We start from the raw sequence: 17,427 nt of genomic DNA, 5'->3' as shown, positions 1-17,427 counted from the left end.
AGTAATTTTTAAGAAAAGGTCAGCAATTTTTAAGAAAAACCCCAAGCTTTTATCTCCCAGTTTCTAGGTACAGCTGAAAAGCATAATTACATATCTACCACTCATGTTTAGTTTCCTGTCATTTACATCTTTACAATTAAGCTTTTAATGCCTGTTTTAATGCCTAATGGAATGCTATCTTCTCAAGCATTAATGGATTTAAAAATTTCCTTATGTACACAGTAAACCACTAAAGAATTAAGACATAATGTTCCATGTTTCACAAAGAATACAAGGGGTGAGACAATCCAAAAATATATGTTCACATCATCAAGACCAAGCTTTTCAGAATACAGATTCTTTCAGGTATTGTTTTGTTCTAGAGAGTCCTGCAGAAAGGACAGAAGGCCCCTCTACACTGGGACTCACTTTGAAGAGCTGATACTAGTGTAATTATTCTGTTCAGATTAAATGATTCTCCTCACTCAAGCTCCAAAATACCTACCTGCTTGAGAATGTAGCATTTGGAGACCTTGGGAAGGTTCAGCAGCCCCAAAACTCTCTTCAGCTTGTCAAAGAGACCTCTCATTTCATTACGTCGTCGACGCTCATTTGCCGTGTGTGTCTGGCGGTAATGAGCAAAGGCTTCTGCCTGGGACTTCAGCTTCCTTTTCCAGGTTTGATGCTTCTGCTGGAGGAGTAACCAGATTGACCAGTTTAAGTTAAGAAGGCAATGTAATGGCAGACAATGCTCAAATGCACGTGAGATTTACAGCCTTTCTACAGGCACCTGAAGATTCCACGCCATGCTATCCTGCTACAATGTCTTCCTGAAAGTTCAGAATCAGAAGCACACACAGTAAGAAATTAAATGCTGACCAAAGAAGTGACCAACATAATCATATCAACCCTAATGGAAAAGAGCATGAGTTTCTTTAGTTCATAAGCATTGTTTTTTTTTACAACACAAGGCTACTTAGATAAAATCACAGCATTACAGCAAAATCACATAAGTTTGAGCCAAGTCTTTTTTGCTTGCTTGTCAAGAAAGTCTACTAACGAATGAAATAATTACATCAAAACAGGAGACTTGAGTATTTTCCCTGGAGTTAAACCAGTTTGATTTCTGTTTTCTTTCGTAGGTTCATATGGGTTGGTGCCAAAAAGACATTGTAAGTCAGAATGTGAAAGATGACATTGTCAGTTATCACCCCAGACATCTACTAACAAACAGAAAAGAGCCTCTGGTTTTGAATTTGCTTAAGCTTCCAAAAAGACTACCAGACAATAAGCAAAATTACGGATTTCCACAGATTTAAAAGTTTGTTATGTCATTGTTATGTTACTCTTCCAAGTTTTGTACAACTATGCTATTTATTTAATGGGTAAGTAATTAACGCAGTTGTTTTGGATAATTTTAGGTCTGCTTCAAACCCCAGAACATCAGCAGGAAGACTCCTCAGATTTAGTGATACTATTTCTGAGCCTGCTGGCCTAGGAGGAATCTGAAGACTTGTCTCCTGAAATCCGGCTCCTGAGAGCCATTTTGCCCTCACAGACAGACTTGAGCACAGTACAGCTGCAATTGCTCCTGCGTTGGCTGTGGGTTCCTGTCAAGTGAGGGCCTTACAATGGAAATTCAAGGGCAGAGAGAAGGACACATGGAAAAGGTAAGGCAGACAGAGCATCCTGGACCCCATCCCTGTCTCAGACAAAGGCATACATCCCACTCTGCTCTCATAGCTCAGACAGACACCTGGTTCCCACCACACTCAAAGCCCCACCCAACCACAGCAGGAAGCTCTAGAGCTGATGTCAAGTATATCACAGACAGTTATGGACAGAGAAACTGGCTTCAGAGCCACCCGAAAATACAGCACGAGATTCTGAAGGACTGCAGTGAGTTTTGGTTTGAAAGGATTCTGTGATATCTTTAACTTGCCTAAACACATATTTAAATTTCTGGATTCAGAAATCCTTCATCCAATGCTGTGTCCATATAATTCTACACACTTCAACACATGAAAATTTTGCTCATTTATTATTTTAAGTGTGTTGTAAAAATTATTCATGCCAAGAATACAAAACCTAAGCAAACACAGTCATAAATAAAAGGCAGATCTTCATCCCATAGCTAAAGCTGAATCTGAAACCCACTGATGCCAGCACCAGCACTTTTGCGTTAAGGAGATTTCGACAGAGCAAATCCCTCCCCACCACCCCCAGCACATTTGGTTTCTTGCATTTAATCACAAGTACCTGCAAGGCAGATAAGTCACATTAAGAGCTGCATGTGAGATGAAAGTTTATCTTTAAAATGGAGATGTGATACTAAAAGGAAAGAGGAGAGCAAACATATACCTTTGAATGTTTTTCTGATAATGTTTCATCCGAAGAATTAGGAAGATGGTATCTGGAAGAAAGGTAAAAAGTTTTTCCCAATGCTACTCATCTCATACACTCTATCCTCATTAATTACATTCCAACAGTCTAGAATTGCTCAATTTTATGCCTTGAAATTAACTTTTCTTGTGTAACTGCAGAAAAGCAGGATACTGTTTTCTCAAGAAAGTGAACTCTTATCTCCAATGCTATCATCCTGGAAGTAACTGAGCTGCTCTGAGAGCTGTGAAATTATCTCAGAGGGCAAAAGACAAACTATTTCACTATATGCCAAAGAGAATAAATTCAGCTTGTGACTGTTAGCTGCATAAAGTATCTTTTTAAATTATGTTTTGGTTCTGTTTTTAATAAACACAGATTTAATATAGATGGCAGAGCAATCCTTCCTCCACCGAGAACCAGCAATCAAAATCCTCACATTTATTACTATCCTAATATATAGTAATAGCAGCTTCCTCTTATCTCAGGAGCTGCAACCAAACAAAGAAAACACACATTTTAAAATTATTTTTTATAAAATATGACATCTGTTTTTCTCTCTCACTGAAAGATCTTCAAAATTTAAAACCAAGTCACTACCTAAGGATAAAAGTTGAGCTGTTATCCTTAAAGGGGAGGAAAAAAAGAGGTAACTATCTGGTAGATATATCACCAAACAGTTTTTTCAAAGTTTCTAAAAAAAAAAAAAATCATCTTCAAACAAAGAGAACTATTGATGCAACGTTTCCCATTCTTTTGTTTGATGCAACTGAAAACAGCCATGACTATCATTACATTCCTCAAGTAAAGCCATGTTTTTATTTTGCCTTTGTCATTATAAATGCAAGGGCAGCAACAGTAACAAAAACAAACCAACCAAAAAGTTTAGGCCAAGCTATCCAACCATGGCAGACTATATGTCAATAAAAAAAGTACTTTCTTTGCTGGGGCAATGTTCCCAAAGACAAATCTTTCATTTATAGGGTCAGGGATTAACCTAATCACTGTTCCTGCCCAGAAGTCCACCAGCAAGAATAAACAAAGCTTGCAAAATCACATTTAAAACAAAGACCACCCTCTGCTAATTTTCAGTTTGCAGGAAGGGAGGCCATTCACTCATTAATTTTATATGACAAGATACATCCCCATAAACAAATTAATTAGAGGGGAAAAAGAAAAAGGCTAAGACACCTTGAAACTACTCTTGGTGCTGCCAGCACCACCCTCACAGACACTGGGAAGCACCAGTGCTGAGGAAGGCATGACAGAAGCCTTGCCTTGTCATCACATGACACCTGCTGTTTAAAGGGATCACTCCACGCCAGCCCAGCAGTAGGATACACAACTGCAGTGCTCTCCAGGGGTGCTTACTTCTGGTCGGAGGGTTCGATATGAGCAGCTGTGGCCTTCAGACGGGCAATGTTAATCTTCTCTGAAAGCTCCTCCACGGTCTCAATGTCCACCTGCTCGTCATCCTCTCTGTATTCGCACGCATCCTGGAACAGGTGTTGTTTTGTTTTTTTAAAATGAGTATCTACGTGGCAACAGCGCTCAGGCCAAAACAGTTTCACTTCAGTCTCAAAAGAGATTACATTATAACATTTAGAACCATCAAGGAATCAAGATCTCCAGCTACACCAGCCAATAAACACTGCAAAGCACGAGGTTACTTTAACTGTCACCTCCGGGAATTCCTCCCACTAGCAACTCTGGAAAATGCATTTTGGTAAGTGCAGAACCCATCTCTGTCCTTCATGCTTTTATTATGGGTGAGAGAAAAGCTTTCACAGGGCAGAGTTTTCCTGCCTCTATTTTCAAGTAAGATTAAACTGCCTTTACAAGCTACTACCATAGACTCTTGCCAATTAACTTTTTTTTTTTTTACAAAATCTGAAATAGTTATCACCGTAGTAATGGTCTTTCACACCTAAGACAGTGAAAGCCAGAACATCATACAGTCAGGCCTCTTTGGATCATATATTAAACTGCTTACATGATGAAGAATAAGATTTTGTCTCTTTCCAAACTGCTGCCAAATCATTATTTTAAGTATTTATTATATTCTGAAGAGTATTTTTTCTCCATGCTTGCCTGACCAAAAAAAACTTGCTGCTTGTGAAGAGAGAGATAAGGAACAACTGCAGTTCTATAGCAATGACTAGAGTTAAATATCAATCTTGTAGCCATCTGTAAGTCCAGGTGATACCCCCTCTCCCAAGAAGACATGCCCATTCAACCAATTGTTTAGTATTACAGTTTTTACTGAAGTTTTTTATATTATAATCTTTGGTCTGATTATACAACTAAGAACTCTTTCACCTTAGGCAAGAAAATGTAATTACACTTCCATTCTCTACTCTATTTCATCTAGTTCCCTGAACTACCCTAAGCAAAAACTATTCCAACGAAGATACTATTTAAATCACAGAACTACTGAACAGATATTGCCATTATGTTTAAAATACTGCATGTACAAGAGGTAGTGGCAACATTGATCCATTTTTTATACAAAGAGCATTTCACATTCTTGCCTGCTCTCCTGGGTTATTCATAAATCCGCCTTGATGATTAAAGCCTCCTGATACTTTCTCTAAGCTTTTCCACTTTATACAGTAACATTTCTGTAACCCTTATGTGCAAGAGATGCATACTGGTTTTGTTCAGTGGTCACTGCTACCCGGTCTAAACTACATTTGGACATCATTACACTGCAGGAAACATAGGCAGGCAGGGTAGTCCAAAAAAAGATGCTACAATCCAGAGAGTAAGGGAATTAACTTACCACAGAAATATGTCATAAAATTTTCCAGTGCTGTTAAGTTATACTGGGCTAATCAGAGGGTTGATAGCAATTATCCAGGCTAGAGCAGCTCTAGAATTGAAATGTTCTGCAAGCTATCATATAAGAAAAAAGGTATTCAAAACCCAGTACGTGGTATCTTTTTTCATGGAAGATGGACAAAAAAAAAACAAAACAGAAGTAAAAAACTTAGCTGCCCACCAAGAACTTAACATCTTTAGGTACACACATTCTGAATGTGGACATATGAAAACCAGAATTAATTCATTTTTTCATTCTTACATCTAGTAACAAGGGGAAAAATGCTTCTGGTTGGTAAATCTTTTCCCTCTATCCCTGAATTCCTAGCAACAAGAAAAATAGCACAGTCATGAAGATCACCAGAAGCAGTTCTGACATTAAGAGCAGCTATTCCTACAGAAGTACTGCCAACCTGCCACAGGCTGAACTTTCATCCGTAGCCCAGCATGATTCTTTGAATATGCTTGTGGAAGCCCCACCATTCTAGCATCAGTCAATCCATACTACTTTCACTCTTTCCAAATTACTTCCTGTAGCTATTGAAATTCTAAATGCCTTTGAGTAAGGGTAAAATACCTTATGAAATGAAGACACAAGAGGAGCAATACCACCCTACAACAGAGTTCTGAAGTTGTCATGGAAATGACAGCACTTTTTCCTCTCCGCATTTCAATGCCTGTTTCTAAGCCCTCTCCTCTGATTTTTGTCTGTTCCTGGCAGCCTAAACTGCTATTGTTGACACCTAGCAAATTGCCTGATGGTACAGGATCCTAGGTAACAGCTCTGAGGAAGGAGGTTAGACAGCAGTGGATGTCATTACACATTACCCAAGTATATGTGTCATTTCGGGAGCTTCCTTATATGTTACAGTGTCTGCAGGTTTCACACATGTTCTGAACTAAAAGCAAGAGATTGTTAGAACTCATATTGTCCAAAAAATATATCACTTGCACTTTTTATTAAACTTACCATTTTATGATAATTGATAACAGTCCTTATAATTTCAATGTCTGGCTCAGAAAAAGAGTGACTGAAAAACACTTTTGAAGAACACTTACAATACAGTATCTTGCCAGATACAGAAGCTGTGTTTAGACTAGTAAGCTGAACCCTGGAACTCTTATCACAACCTGGCATGGTTCTGGATTGAGCCAACAAGGACTCATGAACAATTAGGAGCCACAGTCAGTGACGCAGCACAGGCCAAGCACTCCTTCCCAGCAGGAACTCCATGTGCAATCATCATGCCTTAGAGATCAGGAGTTTAACATCACCTCCCAGACCAATGCACTTGAATTTGTTCAGACAACAGGTTCTGATACTCATTAGTCTGCTTCTATAAATATTCCCAGAAAATTTTACTCATGTCACCAAACCCACAATGATTAACCTTCTTAAGACTCTCTCGAAGCAACTCGGGGTAAGAGATGCAAAAGGGCAAAGATACCATCTCAGGAAGCTTCTTTCTGTTGAATAGAGGAGACTAGAAAAGTCTCTACATCAAGGACACAAAGTCAGCACAAGGTAAAAAGGTAATCTGAAGGGCACTGAAGTGCAAAATGAGGAACAATTAACCAGTGTGGAAAAATGTGCTAAAAACAAACAGTAATAGATACTACATGTAGGTACTACCAATTATCCTGACTCTCACAGGAGTTCTCTGAGGTTTTAAATGGCCATTTGTTGAGCAAACAAAACCAGCCCACATTCCAAACTAGTAGAAAAAGAGCTGTCTTAAGTATTTTCACTAAACAAACTGTTAGTGGACATACACGTACTCTTTGCTGCTTTGTTTCCACTAGTTTAATGAAGCAGATAAACCTCTACTAGTCTGTTTACATGATTTGACTTCATCCAGTCTGACAAACAATACCAGTGGAGCCTGTCTTGTAAGCACTATGCCGAGAGAAGAGTACAACCCAGTGAAAAATAGCATTTTTAAATCCAAAACTGGTTTCTCCATTAGGCATTGACGTGCTAACTCAACTTGCTGGCAACAAAGATTAACAAATCCAAATTCCAGACAGATTTTTACAGTCCCCTGAGTTCTCATTCCTCAGCTTTACTGCTCTAGAACCAAGGTTAGCTTATCATATTCATGTGAACTTGCAGTGAAGACATACCCTTAGATGGCTTTCCAAACCATATTACTCAAAACCTGTGCAATAGGTTTCTTCCAAAACAAACATTTCTTAAAATCTCTACTCTTTTGCTTCATCATCCTTTGGAAGGATGAAAGAAAACAGAGTTTTCAAACATCAGCCTTGTTAACAGGCTACTCAGTGACCTAGACACCATTGTTGGTTTACCAACAAATTCCTAAAACTACCATGTCTGGAAAGTTTATCTGGCATCAGGAATGAATTAACAGTGGTTCTCAAAACTTGATGATAACTCTGCTCAAGTTATTAAAGGCTAGAGGATGTATGAAACTGCCACCACCCAATTCAAGACAAGACAGCAATTCCATTTTTAACCTAAAAGAACTTCCAAAAATAACATCTGTATTTAGTTTTCTCACCTTCATGCAGCTGAGATGCTATCATCTTGTCTGAGAACAGTGAGCTGGAATATGAACTGATTAGTCTGTTTTTCTGGAAGTTGAAGAGAACACCTAAAAGCCAGAGCTGTTCACTTGGCTATCATGGAATAATAGAATATCCTGAGTTAGAAGAGACCCACAAGGATCACTGAAGTCCATCTCTTGGCCCTGCACACATACCACGTGCCTGAGAGCATTATCCAAACTCTTCTTCTAGTGTCAGGCTGGTGCTGTGACCACATCCCTGGGGAGCCTGTTCCAGTGCCCAGACACCCTCTGGGTGAAAAACCCTTTCCTAATATGCAACCTAAACTTTCCCTGGCACAGCTTCATTCCATTCCCTTGGGTCCTGTCACTGGTCACCACAGAGGAGAGATCAGTCCCTCCTTTTCTCCTCATGAGGAAGATGCAGACTGCAATGAAGTCTCCCCCCTCAGTCTCCTCCAGGCTGAAGTGACCTCACCCACTCCTCATACAGCTCCTCCTCACTCCTGTACGGCCCTTCGCCACCCTCACGGCCCTCCTCTGGATGCTTTCCAATATCTTAATGTCCTTTTTATATTGTGGTACCCCAAAATGCCCCCAGCACTGGAGGTGAGGCCACCCCAGAGCAGAGTGGGACAATCCCCTCCCCTTGCCCAGCTGGTGATGATGTGCCTGATGTCCCCCAGGAAATGGGTGGCCCTCCTGGCTGCCAGGGCACTGCTGATTCAGATCCAACTCACCACAAACCAGGACCCCCATGTACCTTTCCATGGCACTGCTCTCCAGCCTCTCATCCCCCAGGCTGTTTGTACACCCACAGCTACCCTGTCCCAGGTGCAGAATCCAGCACTTTCTCTTGTTAAGTTTCATATGGTTGGTCTCTCTGCAAGGCGTCTCTGCCTTTGAGAGTCAACAGCTCCTGCCAGTTTGCATCTCTGGCAAGCTTATACAGCATCCCTTCCAGTCCTGCCTCCAAGTCATTTATGAAGATGCTGAAGAGCATGAAGAGCACAGGGCTAAGGATGAAGCCCTGTGGAACCCCACTAGTGACCTGTCACCAGACTGATGTCACCCCATTCACTATTACCCTTCACACCTGACCCATGAGTCAGCTGCTCACCCATCACTTGATATGTTTATCCTACTGAGTGCTGGACATTTTGCCCAAAAGGATCCTGTGAGAGAAAGTTTCAAAAGCTTCACTGAAACCCAAAGATTCCAGCTGATTAAATCAACTGGCTTCCACTGGTCAGCTAGGTGGGTAACCTCAGGGACCTTCCTAACTCATTCCTTGACCAGCCTGAGGTCTGCTCTGCTCATATCCAGGGTAGAAGTCTTGCTGTCATTTTTCCTCCTGTCACCAGAGATTTGAATTTGATTGTTTCGTGGCTGCTATGGCCAAGGCAGCAGCCAGCTGACATTTCACTCACAGGGCCCTCTCTGTTACTGAGCAGCCAAGGAGGGCACCTTACCTAGGTGGCTCCTGTAGTACCTGTACCAAGAAGTTATTGCCCAGGTGCTCTAGGAATCCTCTAGAACTGTTTGTACCAAAGAACTTTAGTCTGATATTCTACTGCAACAGAACTAAAAGAATTCTGTCCTGAAGACACAAACATTATCTTCTCCAATTCAACCACTCTCTTTCCACTTGTATCTCATCCCAAGAAAAGGCTATCTTAGCTCATTTGTCCATTTGACCAATTCATGAAACAAGAGTTTCATAATTTTAAATATGAATGCACTTTTTCTTAAGTCATGTAGTGATACGTAAGAAGTAAAGGAATTACACATTAAATTACTTAGTTTTAATTTTTGGGTTAAATTTGATGGGAATTTTATGAGCATTAAAATCTAAACATACCTTAATTACACTAACCACAAAATTTTACCCTTATTCTGTGCCTTTTGGCACAAAATTTGCTTTCTATCAAATAAGGAATTACAGCTCTCACATACTATTTAAATGTATCATTAACTTAAAAAGTGAATTTAAGGATGGATTCAAATATTCCTTCCAGAAATAAGTGTTAACTAAGGTTGCAAAAACTAAATAGAAGAAAACATCTTAAAATAATAGAAATAACTAGATTGGCCACTATATTTTTGGATCATTAAGTCACATTACAAGTAAGGAAATTATCTGAATAAATACTGGAGGAAGACAACCTGCAACGGTTCTGTTACAGATTGCTCAATAGAACTCCTGTTATCTGAAATATGGGCAATTTCTATAAGGCCACTACACTGCTACATAAAAAAAGGCATGCAACAAAAAAGAAAAAAACATTTCCACTTGGAACCCCAATTTACACTTCCTAAAGAAACTTAAGTCCAAAACACAAACTCACAAAATACTCTGTCTTTCAAATCTATGGATTATGACATGTTAGTTGGGCAATTAAAAAACAAAAAACTAAACAAAAACCAAAAAACTTTCATAAATAGCTGAATGCTTACCACTTTTTCAACATCTACTTCCTCTTCACTTGCGAAGTCAGAAGCACCATCCAGCATCTCATCAGCAGAATCATCAGTTTTTTCATCCTCTTCTTCCTCCTCCTCATCTTCCTCTTCATCCTCTTCCATATCATCAGCAGTTATATCAATAGTGGGCATGTAACCCTTTTTGTGTGCCCTCTGTTCTGGTGCTGTCAGGAAGTCACTTTTCTCTGATGTATCAGCCTTGTTATCCACTTCACTTCTGTTTTCCAAAGGGGGTACAATGCTAGATATTTTGCTCCAAGAACTGTTAACATGTGTTAGAATGTCATGGCCTGTTTTCATTTCTTCCAGAGAATCACAAGCACCTTGTTCTTTGCTGTTGCTGCCCTCCTGTCTAGCTATGTTTCCTTTGCTTTCCTCTGTATCAACTGTATGCTCTTCTCCTAAAGCATTATCCTGTTCTTTTACAGAAGCAATTTCAGACCTACTTCTTGTTTTCTCTCCTATGTTTTCCACTTCTATAGAGCCCTTGTACTCGCTCTGTTCCATATCTGGCTGTGCAGCATTACCCTGGAATTCTTGGCTGTTCTCAAACAGTTCAGTCTCTCCTTGCTCCTCCTTGATCTTCAGCTGTATATCTTGCTCTTGTTGGCTATACAACTGCCCAGAACTTGCTCTGCTGTCCTCCTCCATCTGTGTCTGTGCATCTCCTTCCTCCTCTTTTACTGGTTTCTCCTCCTGTTCAGCATGGTTCTTCAACTGTGCAGTCTCCTGATTCTCAAGACTGTGTGAATGTGTATTATCCAGAGGAGCTACTGAAGACTCATCTGATGACCCACAAACAGTTTCAGAGTTAGCTGAAACTGCCTCCACAACAGTTTCAGAACTGACAGAACCCTCTTTCTCTTCAGAAGCCCCTTTTTCTTCCTCATCATTTGGTTTCTCACTGATGTACGAATGGTCAGATGATACGACATCTGCAGAAACATCATGCTGAGAAGAAAAGCTGTCATCACAAGAACTCTCTAGCACCTTTGAGTTCTTCTCCGCTATCTCTAATGTAGTGGAATTTCTATCGCTGCTAGGTGTGACTGTGCCAGATGCCGGCTCTTCAAAAGCATTTGACTGGTTAATCGACAACTCATTTTCTTCTTGTTTCCCATCTGGCACCGTGGCATCCGACTCTGTAACTTCTGTGTCACCTGAGCACGGAGCCTTCCCATTCTCCTTCTGCTGAGCAGCACCTGAGTCTTCTTTCTTGCATATTTTCCTGTAATCCTTCTTCATCTGAAGAGATGCAAAATGGTGAAGAATAGAGTTTGGCACAGTCTTCTGTCCTGGGAGCTGAAGTAAAGCAAAACTTCCAGACTGTAAAGGTATGAGATTAGCTGTGGTGGCTGGCAGACCACCTGAGCTGCAGGTTATTTTAGACTCAGAGGCTGTTTGGTTTGTGACACTGCTGGCAGAAGAGGAAGAGAGCCTCAGAGTCAGAGTGCCTGCCTGGGACACAAAACTTGTTACTGAAGGAAGAAGAGAAGATGCTTGAGTGGCTGGGTTGGATGGTGGGGATGACTTGGGTACTGCAGTCTGTGCAGCCGAATTTGAGGCAGGAGAAGTGGAAGACACAGAGGAAGTGGGAGAAACAGGTGACTCAGGAGGCTTGGAAGGTGCAGGTAACCGGATTCCTACAACAGACCCTGTGAGGAAAACAAAACATCAACTGAGATTTTCTCAAAGCAACGGTTTTCTTCCAGTTTTAGTATTTGATGCTGTACTAGAATCAGCCACCACTCTCAAGGATCATAATGGGATCAGCTGTTCGACCACAAGTTCTCAGTGGAAAAGTTAGTCCTGCATAAAGACATATAAACTTGATTTTTTTAAAAATAACACCCCAATAGAACACATGAATTGCCCACTCTAAAACTAACGACTTAAGTTCTAGCATTAAGCTTTTTGATCAAAAAAGACATAGCATGGAAAAAGAAAGTCTTGCATTTTACCTTCCCATTTTACATTTATTGGAAAACAAGGAAATCGAGGTTTTTCAAAATAATAAAGAAAGTAAAAAATAGTATTTAATTTTTTTTTCCTCTCAGAAAAAGACTTCCAAAGAGAAAACACAATGTCAAAATTACATAATTATACCACCATCTTCTTCACCTTTACGAACTCTTCTGCAGCATTTCAATACTCCATAAACAAGAAAAGAAAAACATTACCACTGGCAACTAGTTTCTCCTGGTCTGCAAGAGCCTCAAAACAGAAAGAAATTAAATAAACTTGTAGACTGATTCTTCACTATACCTCATGCTCAAACCTCAACTAAAAGCTCAGCATTGTTTGCTCTCCTCACCACAGTTTTATCTACTGTACTTGCTTCTGCTCTCTCTTCCATGCTGCTCTATCTCCCTCTCTTTAAAATGTGTTTTGATACAGGGAGAACAGTAGAAAAGGTTTTGCTACAGAGTAAACCTGCATTTAAAGTCCATTTGGGTTAGAATTTACAAATATGTACAACAGCATACCCAACCTGCAATTTCTAACTCTTCCAACCCTGTCTTCAAATTGTGTCCTAGAGAAATAGCTGAAAATCACATTTATTTTTCTTCTCACACTCTTAAGGAGGAAAAAACCTGGCAATTTTGTATCATAGTGTAATATTTCATCTGAGTATCTTTTGTAAACACACTAACCAACTTGGAAACCTAACAAAAACAGAGCAGCACACCCAGTGAAACATGGGTAACAGCTCATTCTTCTTAAGAGAATCTCCAACAAGAATGTTTGTTTTCATATCACCAGGTTGAGTCTTGTAAGTTGTGACATGTGGACATGGCTCCACTGCCACACACACATATAAGCCCTTCTACTTGCTGCACATAAGTCTCAAATTTTGTTGACTTAGCTTAAAATTAACCACATTTTCTGAATAATATCCACATGGTACTTAAGTTGCATTGCATCTGCATAATTACACTATGTTCTTCAACTATTCACACAGAACCAAGTTAGACCACCCTGCTCAATTACTTTCAGCAGGTGAAAAGCATCACAGAGACATTTCTCTCTTTGCTCATTTCTGAGTAACACAGTGGTCATTTGCAAAAGCCCTGGACTTTGTACCTGGATTGCGGAGCATCACTGGCTGCACGCTGGGCTGAGCACCTGCAGTTCGAACCTGCTGCAAGGGAACAAGCTGAATGATCTGCCCATTGGGATGTCTGAACAGGTTCACAGCCCCAGGGCTCCTGAGAGGCTGAAGGACCATCCTCTGCCTCTGTGCCACCTGTGTGCTGTTCAGCGGTCGCAGAGCAGAAGGTGTCTGGTGCACTGGAATCAGCAGCAATCGAGGTCCAACACGTTTGTCTGTTCCAGGAGCTATCTTTGGGGGAGTCTTACTTGCAGCTTGTGGAACAGCATCTTCTGAAATATTTTAACAAGTTACAAAAAAATCAGTTTAAGAGACTGCCTACAAATCAGGCATTATTCTTAATAAATGCAAGTGCAAATATTTTGGAAACAACTTCATTTCTTTTAAATTAATTTGAAGGCAAATTTTTCTTTTTTTATTCACAGAATGCATGGAACCAACCAGGTCAGAACAGTCTTGGGTTTTTTCTGTGTAGTTCCACTTACATTTTTCAACCATGACACAGGACAGTAACTGCATAACTAATTCCTGAATTCTTTGCCAACCATGAAATTCTAGCAGTTGTAACTGTGCCATACATTTCTATAGGTCAAGGGATGATGTGAGGTCTCCAGCTCACTTCACAGCAGTCACTAATAAGATAGTTACATTTTCTCCTTTCTCTACCAGTTCAGGCTGGAATACAAGAAGCAACTTAAGAGATGGCATTTCTTATCCTATTTTGGAAGGGGGGCAAGGCAAGTGAGTCCATATTTAAATTGAAACCAGATGCAGACCGTATTATAGCTATGAAAAGAAGAATTTTAAAAAAAACAAGTGTTTGCAATAATAAATAAGCATTACCTCTTTTTGGATTCTGTGGAGGACTTGAATTAACTCCTGCTAGTATCACTGGAACAGAGACAGCAGAGGAAGTCAGTGTGGTCACCACGGGTGTAGCTGCCGCAGCTGTTGTCAGTACAACTGTAGAAGTGGATGTTGTGACAACAGCACAAGTAACAGTTGGTGGTGTTACTACAGTTTTTGGGAATGATGTAGCTGCTACTGTTGAGACAATCCCTGTTGTTTTTGTTGTGTTCACACTAGGAGTGGTAGATGGAGTAGTGGAGGTGCTGATTCCAGGTGTAGCAGGAGCAGCTGTGACTGCAACTGCAGGAGGAGAGCAGGGAGGTTCACCAGCTTTTGTCTGGCTAGGAGTGGTCACAGTAGATGCTGCTACACTGGTACTTTCCACAGTAACTGGAGAAGTGGTGGTGGCTGCAGTGACCCCAGGAGAGACTGTGCACAGAGCTGGAGATGGCACTGAAGAAACCACGGGAGCAATAACCGTGATTGGCGTGGGCTTGATACTGAGAAACTGTCGCCCTGAGGCAGCCTGGCGTGTGCTCGCTCCGGGAATCTTCTGCTGTAGAGCTCCTGCTTTGTTTAGCACAAACTGGGCAAACACACCACCAGGTGAGGGTCGAACAGCTGCAAACAAAAACTTGCAGGTCAAAATTTAAATAGATTTCCTCTTTGCCTTTCATGAGCTGCTACAGCTGTAATTTCAACATGAATTTGAGCCTCCATTTTCTATGTACCTTGTAATTAAATCAAAACCTTTATGGCAGTCCTGAATATACCTTATATGTTAGAAATACCTCTGCCTTATTCCACTGCTTTAGCTTTTTATAGCATTTCTTCCCAGATACACAAAAGAATCAGATCTTGAAGAGTTGTTTTTCATCGTGAAACTATGGATAATCCTAACTAACAGTGCAGGAAAACAAACATTAAGTGAAATAATGAGCTCTAACTTTTTTCTAAAACCCAAATTCTTTGTGTAACAGCTTCTCTCATCTTCCCCTTTTTACAGCTTCTTGATTTTCATCCCCCTTCTATTGCATTCATCTTACACAGGCACAGGGGAAAGGGATGGGAAGGATACAGAGTTTCTCCTTCTAGTTGCACTGACATTAGTGCAACTGCAGACTGGATGGAACAAATTTAACCGATGGAAATTAACCCCTGTTATGAAGATCCTTTACCTCATCCCTTTCTCTCCAAGGGATTCTCCAGAATACTGCATTTACATCACCCCAGATGCCTACAGATGAGTACAACAGCATGGAGATTATGGAGCAAGACCAACTTAACTGCAGTTATTTATTTGTGTATTCAGCATTTTTAGCCCAGACTATGCCAGAACTGGTACTTTTTCCTTAAATCACATATGCAGCAATGACTTCACCCATCAATGAAATACAGCCAACTCTTTCACATTGCACAAACACATAAAACAACAAGTTTTATTATGGGACAAGAAAAACAACACACCCATTTACACAGCAATGAAAATTTAGGCAGAAAGAAACAAAATAATCAATCAGAAATTAAAGTTTTTCCAGGACACAGGTAACATCCTTTTCCCTTGCAAAGCTTCTTCAGATCTTTAAATAATGTGTGGGATTATGTGGATGTGTACTGGATTTCTCTTTTTCAAGTTGTGCAAAATGTAGTAGGTTAGGGGCATCTTCCTCCCTTGCCACACTGGGGTAACCAGTACCAACTCAGATACAAAAGTAACTCATGAATCTTCCAACCCGGTTTGTTTGTTTGTTTTTTTAAAAAGCTCTAGGTGCTGTCTAAATCCAACCCTGTTTAGCTTGTGAAATCCAATGAGATTAGAGGCTGGCGTGGTTATTGGCTGCACACCTGTTGCTTCGCTAATCCAGATTTGGACCATCTTGTCTTTCACTGCTGCTTCACACGTCTTTGGTGGTCACAAGAATTATGAATGAAACATCAGCAGAAAATCTAACAGCGAAGAACCACGTATTAGTGATACTTTACTCATTTGAAGTTAATCTATGTTTGATGAAAAGCAATTAAAAATGATAGTAATGAAACTCCAAACAAAAACCCCAGTTAATATTTGGAGAGTCTCCATCCACTCTCATGTCTTGAAAATACGCTCTAGTAGCATTGATAACAGAACTAATAGTCAACATCTGTAATCTTACTCTGAAGTCAAAATAAAACTTTCTGCTTTGAAGAGGTTATTTATTGCAGAGGCACCTTAGGTAGGCAATGCAGCCGAAGGCAGCATGCACTGTTGCACAGAAATCAACATTAATGCTGTACACTCAGTCTGTACTTCAGCTTCACGCAATTTAAAACACAGTAATAAGTTCCAACCTACCTATCTCTCTCTGTGCTGGGACATGGGTTTTCAGAGTCGTCACAGTGGGGGTTGAAGTAGTGCTGGTGGAAGATGTAGTTTTAGGAGCTGATGTTGTGGGCCCCTGGACTGATGGTGTCCCAGAAGCAGGAGTTTTAGCACTGGGTGCTACCTTGGAGATCACTGTACTGAGGGCTGCGATATCAAGTACTGTGGGCTGCAGCCTGCCTGTGATATAAGCTGCTAGCCGATTGGCAGGATGTAATGCCCCCATCTGTCCCAAAAGCAGTTTGGCCTGAGGATACCTTTTATCATTAACCTGAAAAAAGGGGAAAAGGGAAACTTTGTGAAAAGAACGCTAATTCACCACTTCTGGAGAAGTGTTTCATTCCGTGGGACTTCTAAATGTCCTTTTCAAAAAACCATTGCAATTCTGAATGGGAACTCCTAATTTCCTTATTGCCTAGGAAAATTTCAAACAACTCTTCTTTTATCTTTGTAATACAGATTTTAAGTGCTGCTCAGACTCTCACAAAACACCAGAGAGTCCCAGGAACATGTGAAATCACTGAAATTAGACAAGAGTGAAGCTAGCACCTGTTTTTCCTGTCCCATGCTTATGCTGTAGTCCTGAATAAAAATAGGTTCCCTAACTGAAGCACAATATTGAACAAAATTCTCAAACCTAATTAAGACCTAGCATCACAAAAGAAAGAATACTGATGACATATACATTGAGACAAAACTCTAAAAGAGCTTTTAAAAGCTGCATCAACTTTTTCCCTTAACCACACTGTTGTTTAATACTGTAATTAAGGTATGATGTGCTCCCTAACCTCAAATTCCAAGTTGTAGTGGTAATGGACTGCACAGGAAAACACCAGAACAACTTGCTGAATGTCAGACTTTATACCTAGTGGACAATGGGAAGTTTTGGTAAGTGTTGCATTTTGCTTTCACAT

General features: G+C 40.4%; 1 protein-coding gene across 10 annotated transcripts in view; it reads right to left on the bottom strand.

Annotated features, from left to right (window-relative positions):
- The window catches only part of MGA (MAX dimerization protein MGA), a 60,548-nt gene that overhangs the window by 9,004 nt on the left and 34,117 nt on the right, over window positions 1-17,427 (bottom strand). For 5 of the 10 annotated variants that reach the window (XM_015630727.3, XM_033515456.1, XM_015630728.3 and 2 more), the window contains 7 exons: window positions 16,487-16,784; window positions 14,149-14,775; window positions 13,278-13,577; window positions 10,167-11,848; window positions 3,733-3,857; window positions 2,341-2,392; window positions 485-670 (listed from right to left, as the gene is read on the bottom strand). In XM_015630727.3, the coding sequence (XP_015486213.1) occupies window positions 485-670; window positions 2,341-2,392; window positions 3,733-3,857; window positions 10,167-11,848; window positions 13,278-13,577; window positions 14,149-14,775; window positions 16,487-16,784 (3,270 nt within the window). The remainder of the gene's footprint in view (window positions 1-484; window positions 671-2,340; window positions 2,393-3,732; window positions 3,858-10,166; window positions 11,849-13,277; window positions 13,578-14,148; window positions 14,776-16,486; window positions 16,785-17,427) is intronic. The other 5 variants (XM_015630731.3, XM_015630733.3, XM_033515457.1 and 2 more) reach the window with 4 other exon arrangements.

The sequence above is a fragment of the Parus major genome, chromosome 5 (assembly GCF_001522545.3).
Source record: "Parus major isolate Abel chromosome 5, Parus_major1.1, whole genome shotgun sequence".
Classification (NCBI taxonomy): Eukaryota; Metazoa; Chordata; class Aves; order Passeriformes; family Paridae; genus Parus; species Parus major.
The sequence above is the reverse complement of the archived record's forward strand: the minus strand, read 5'-3'. Positions and strand labels throughout refer to the sequence as shown.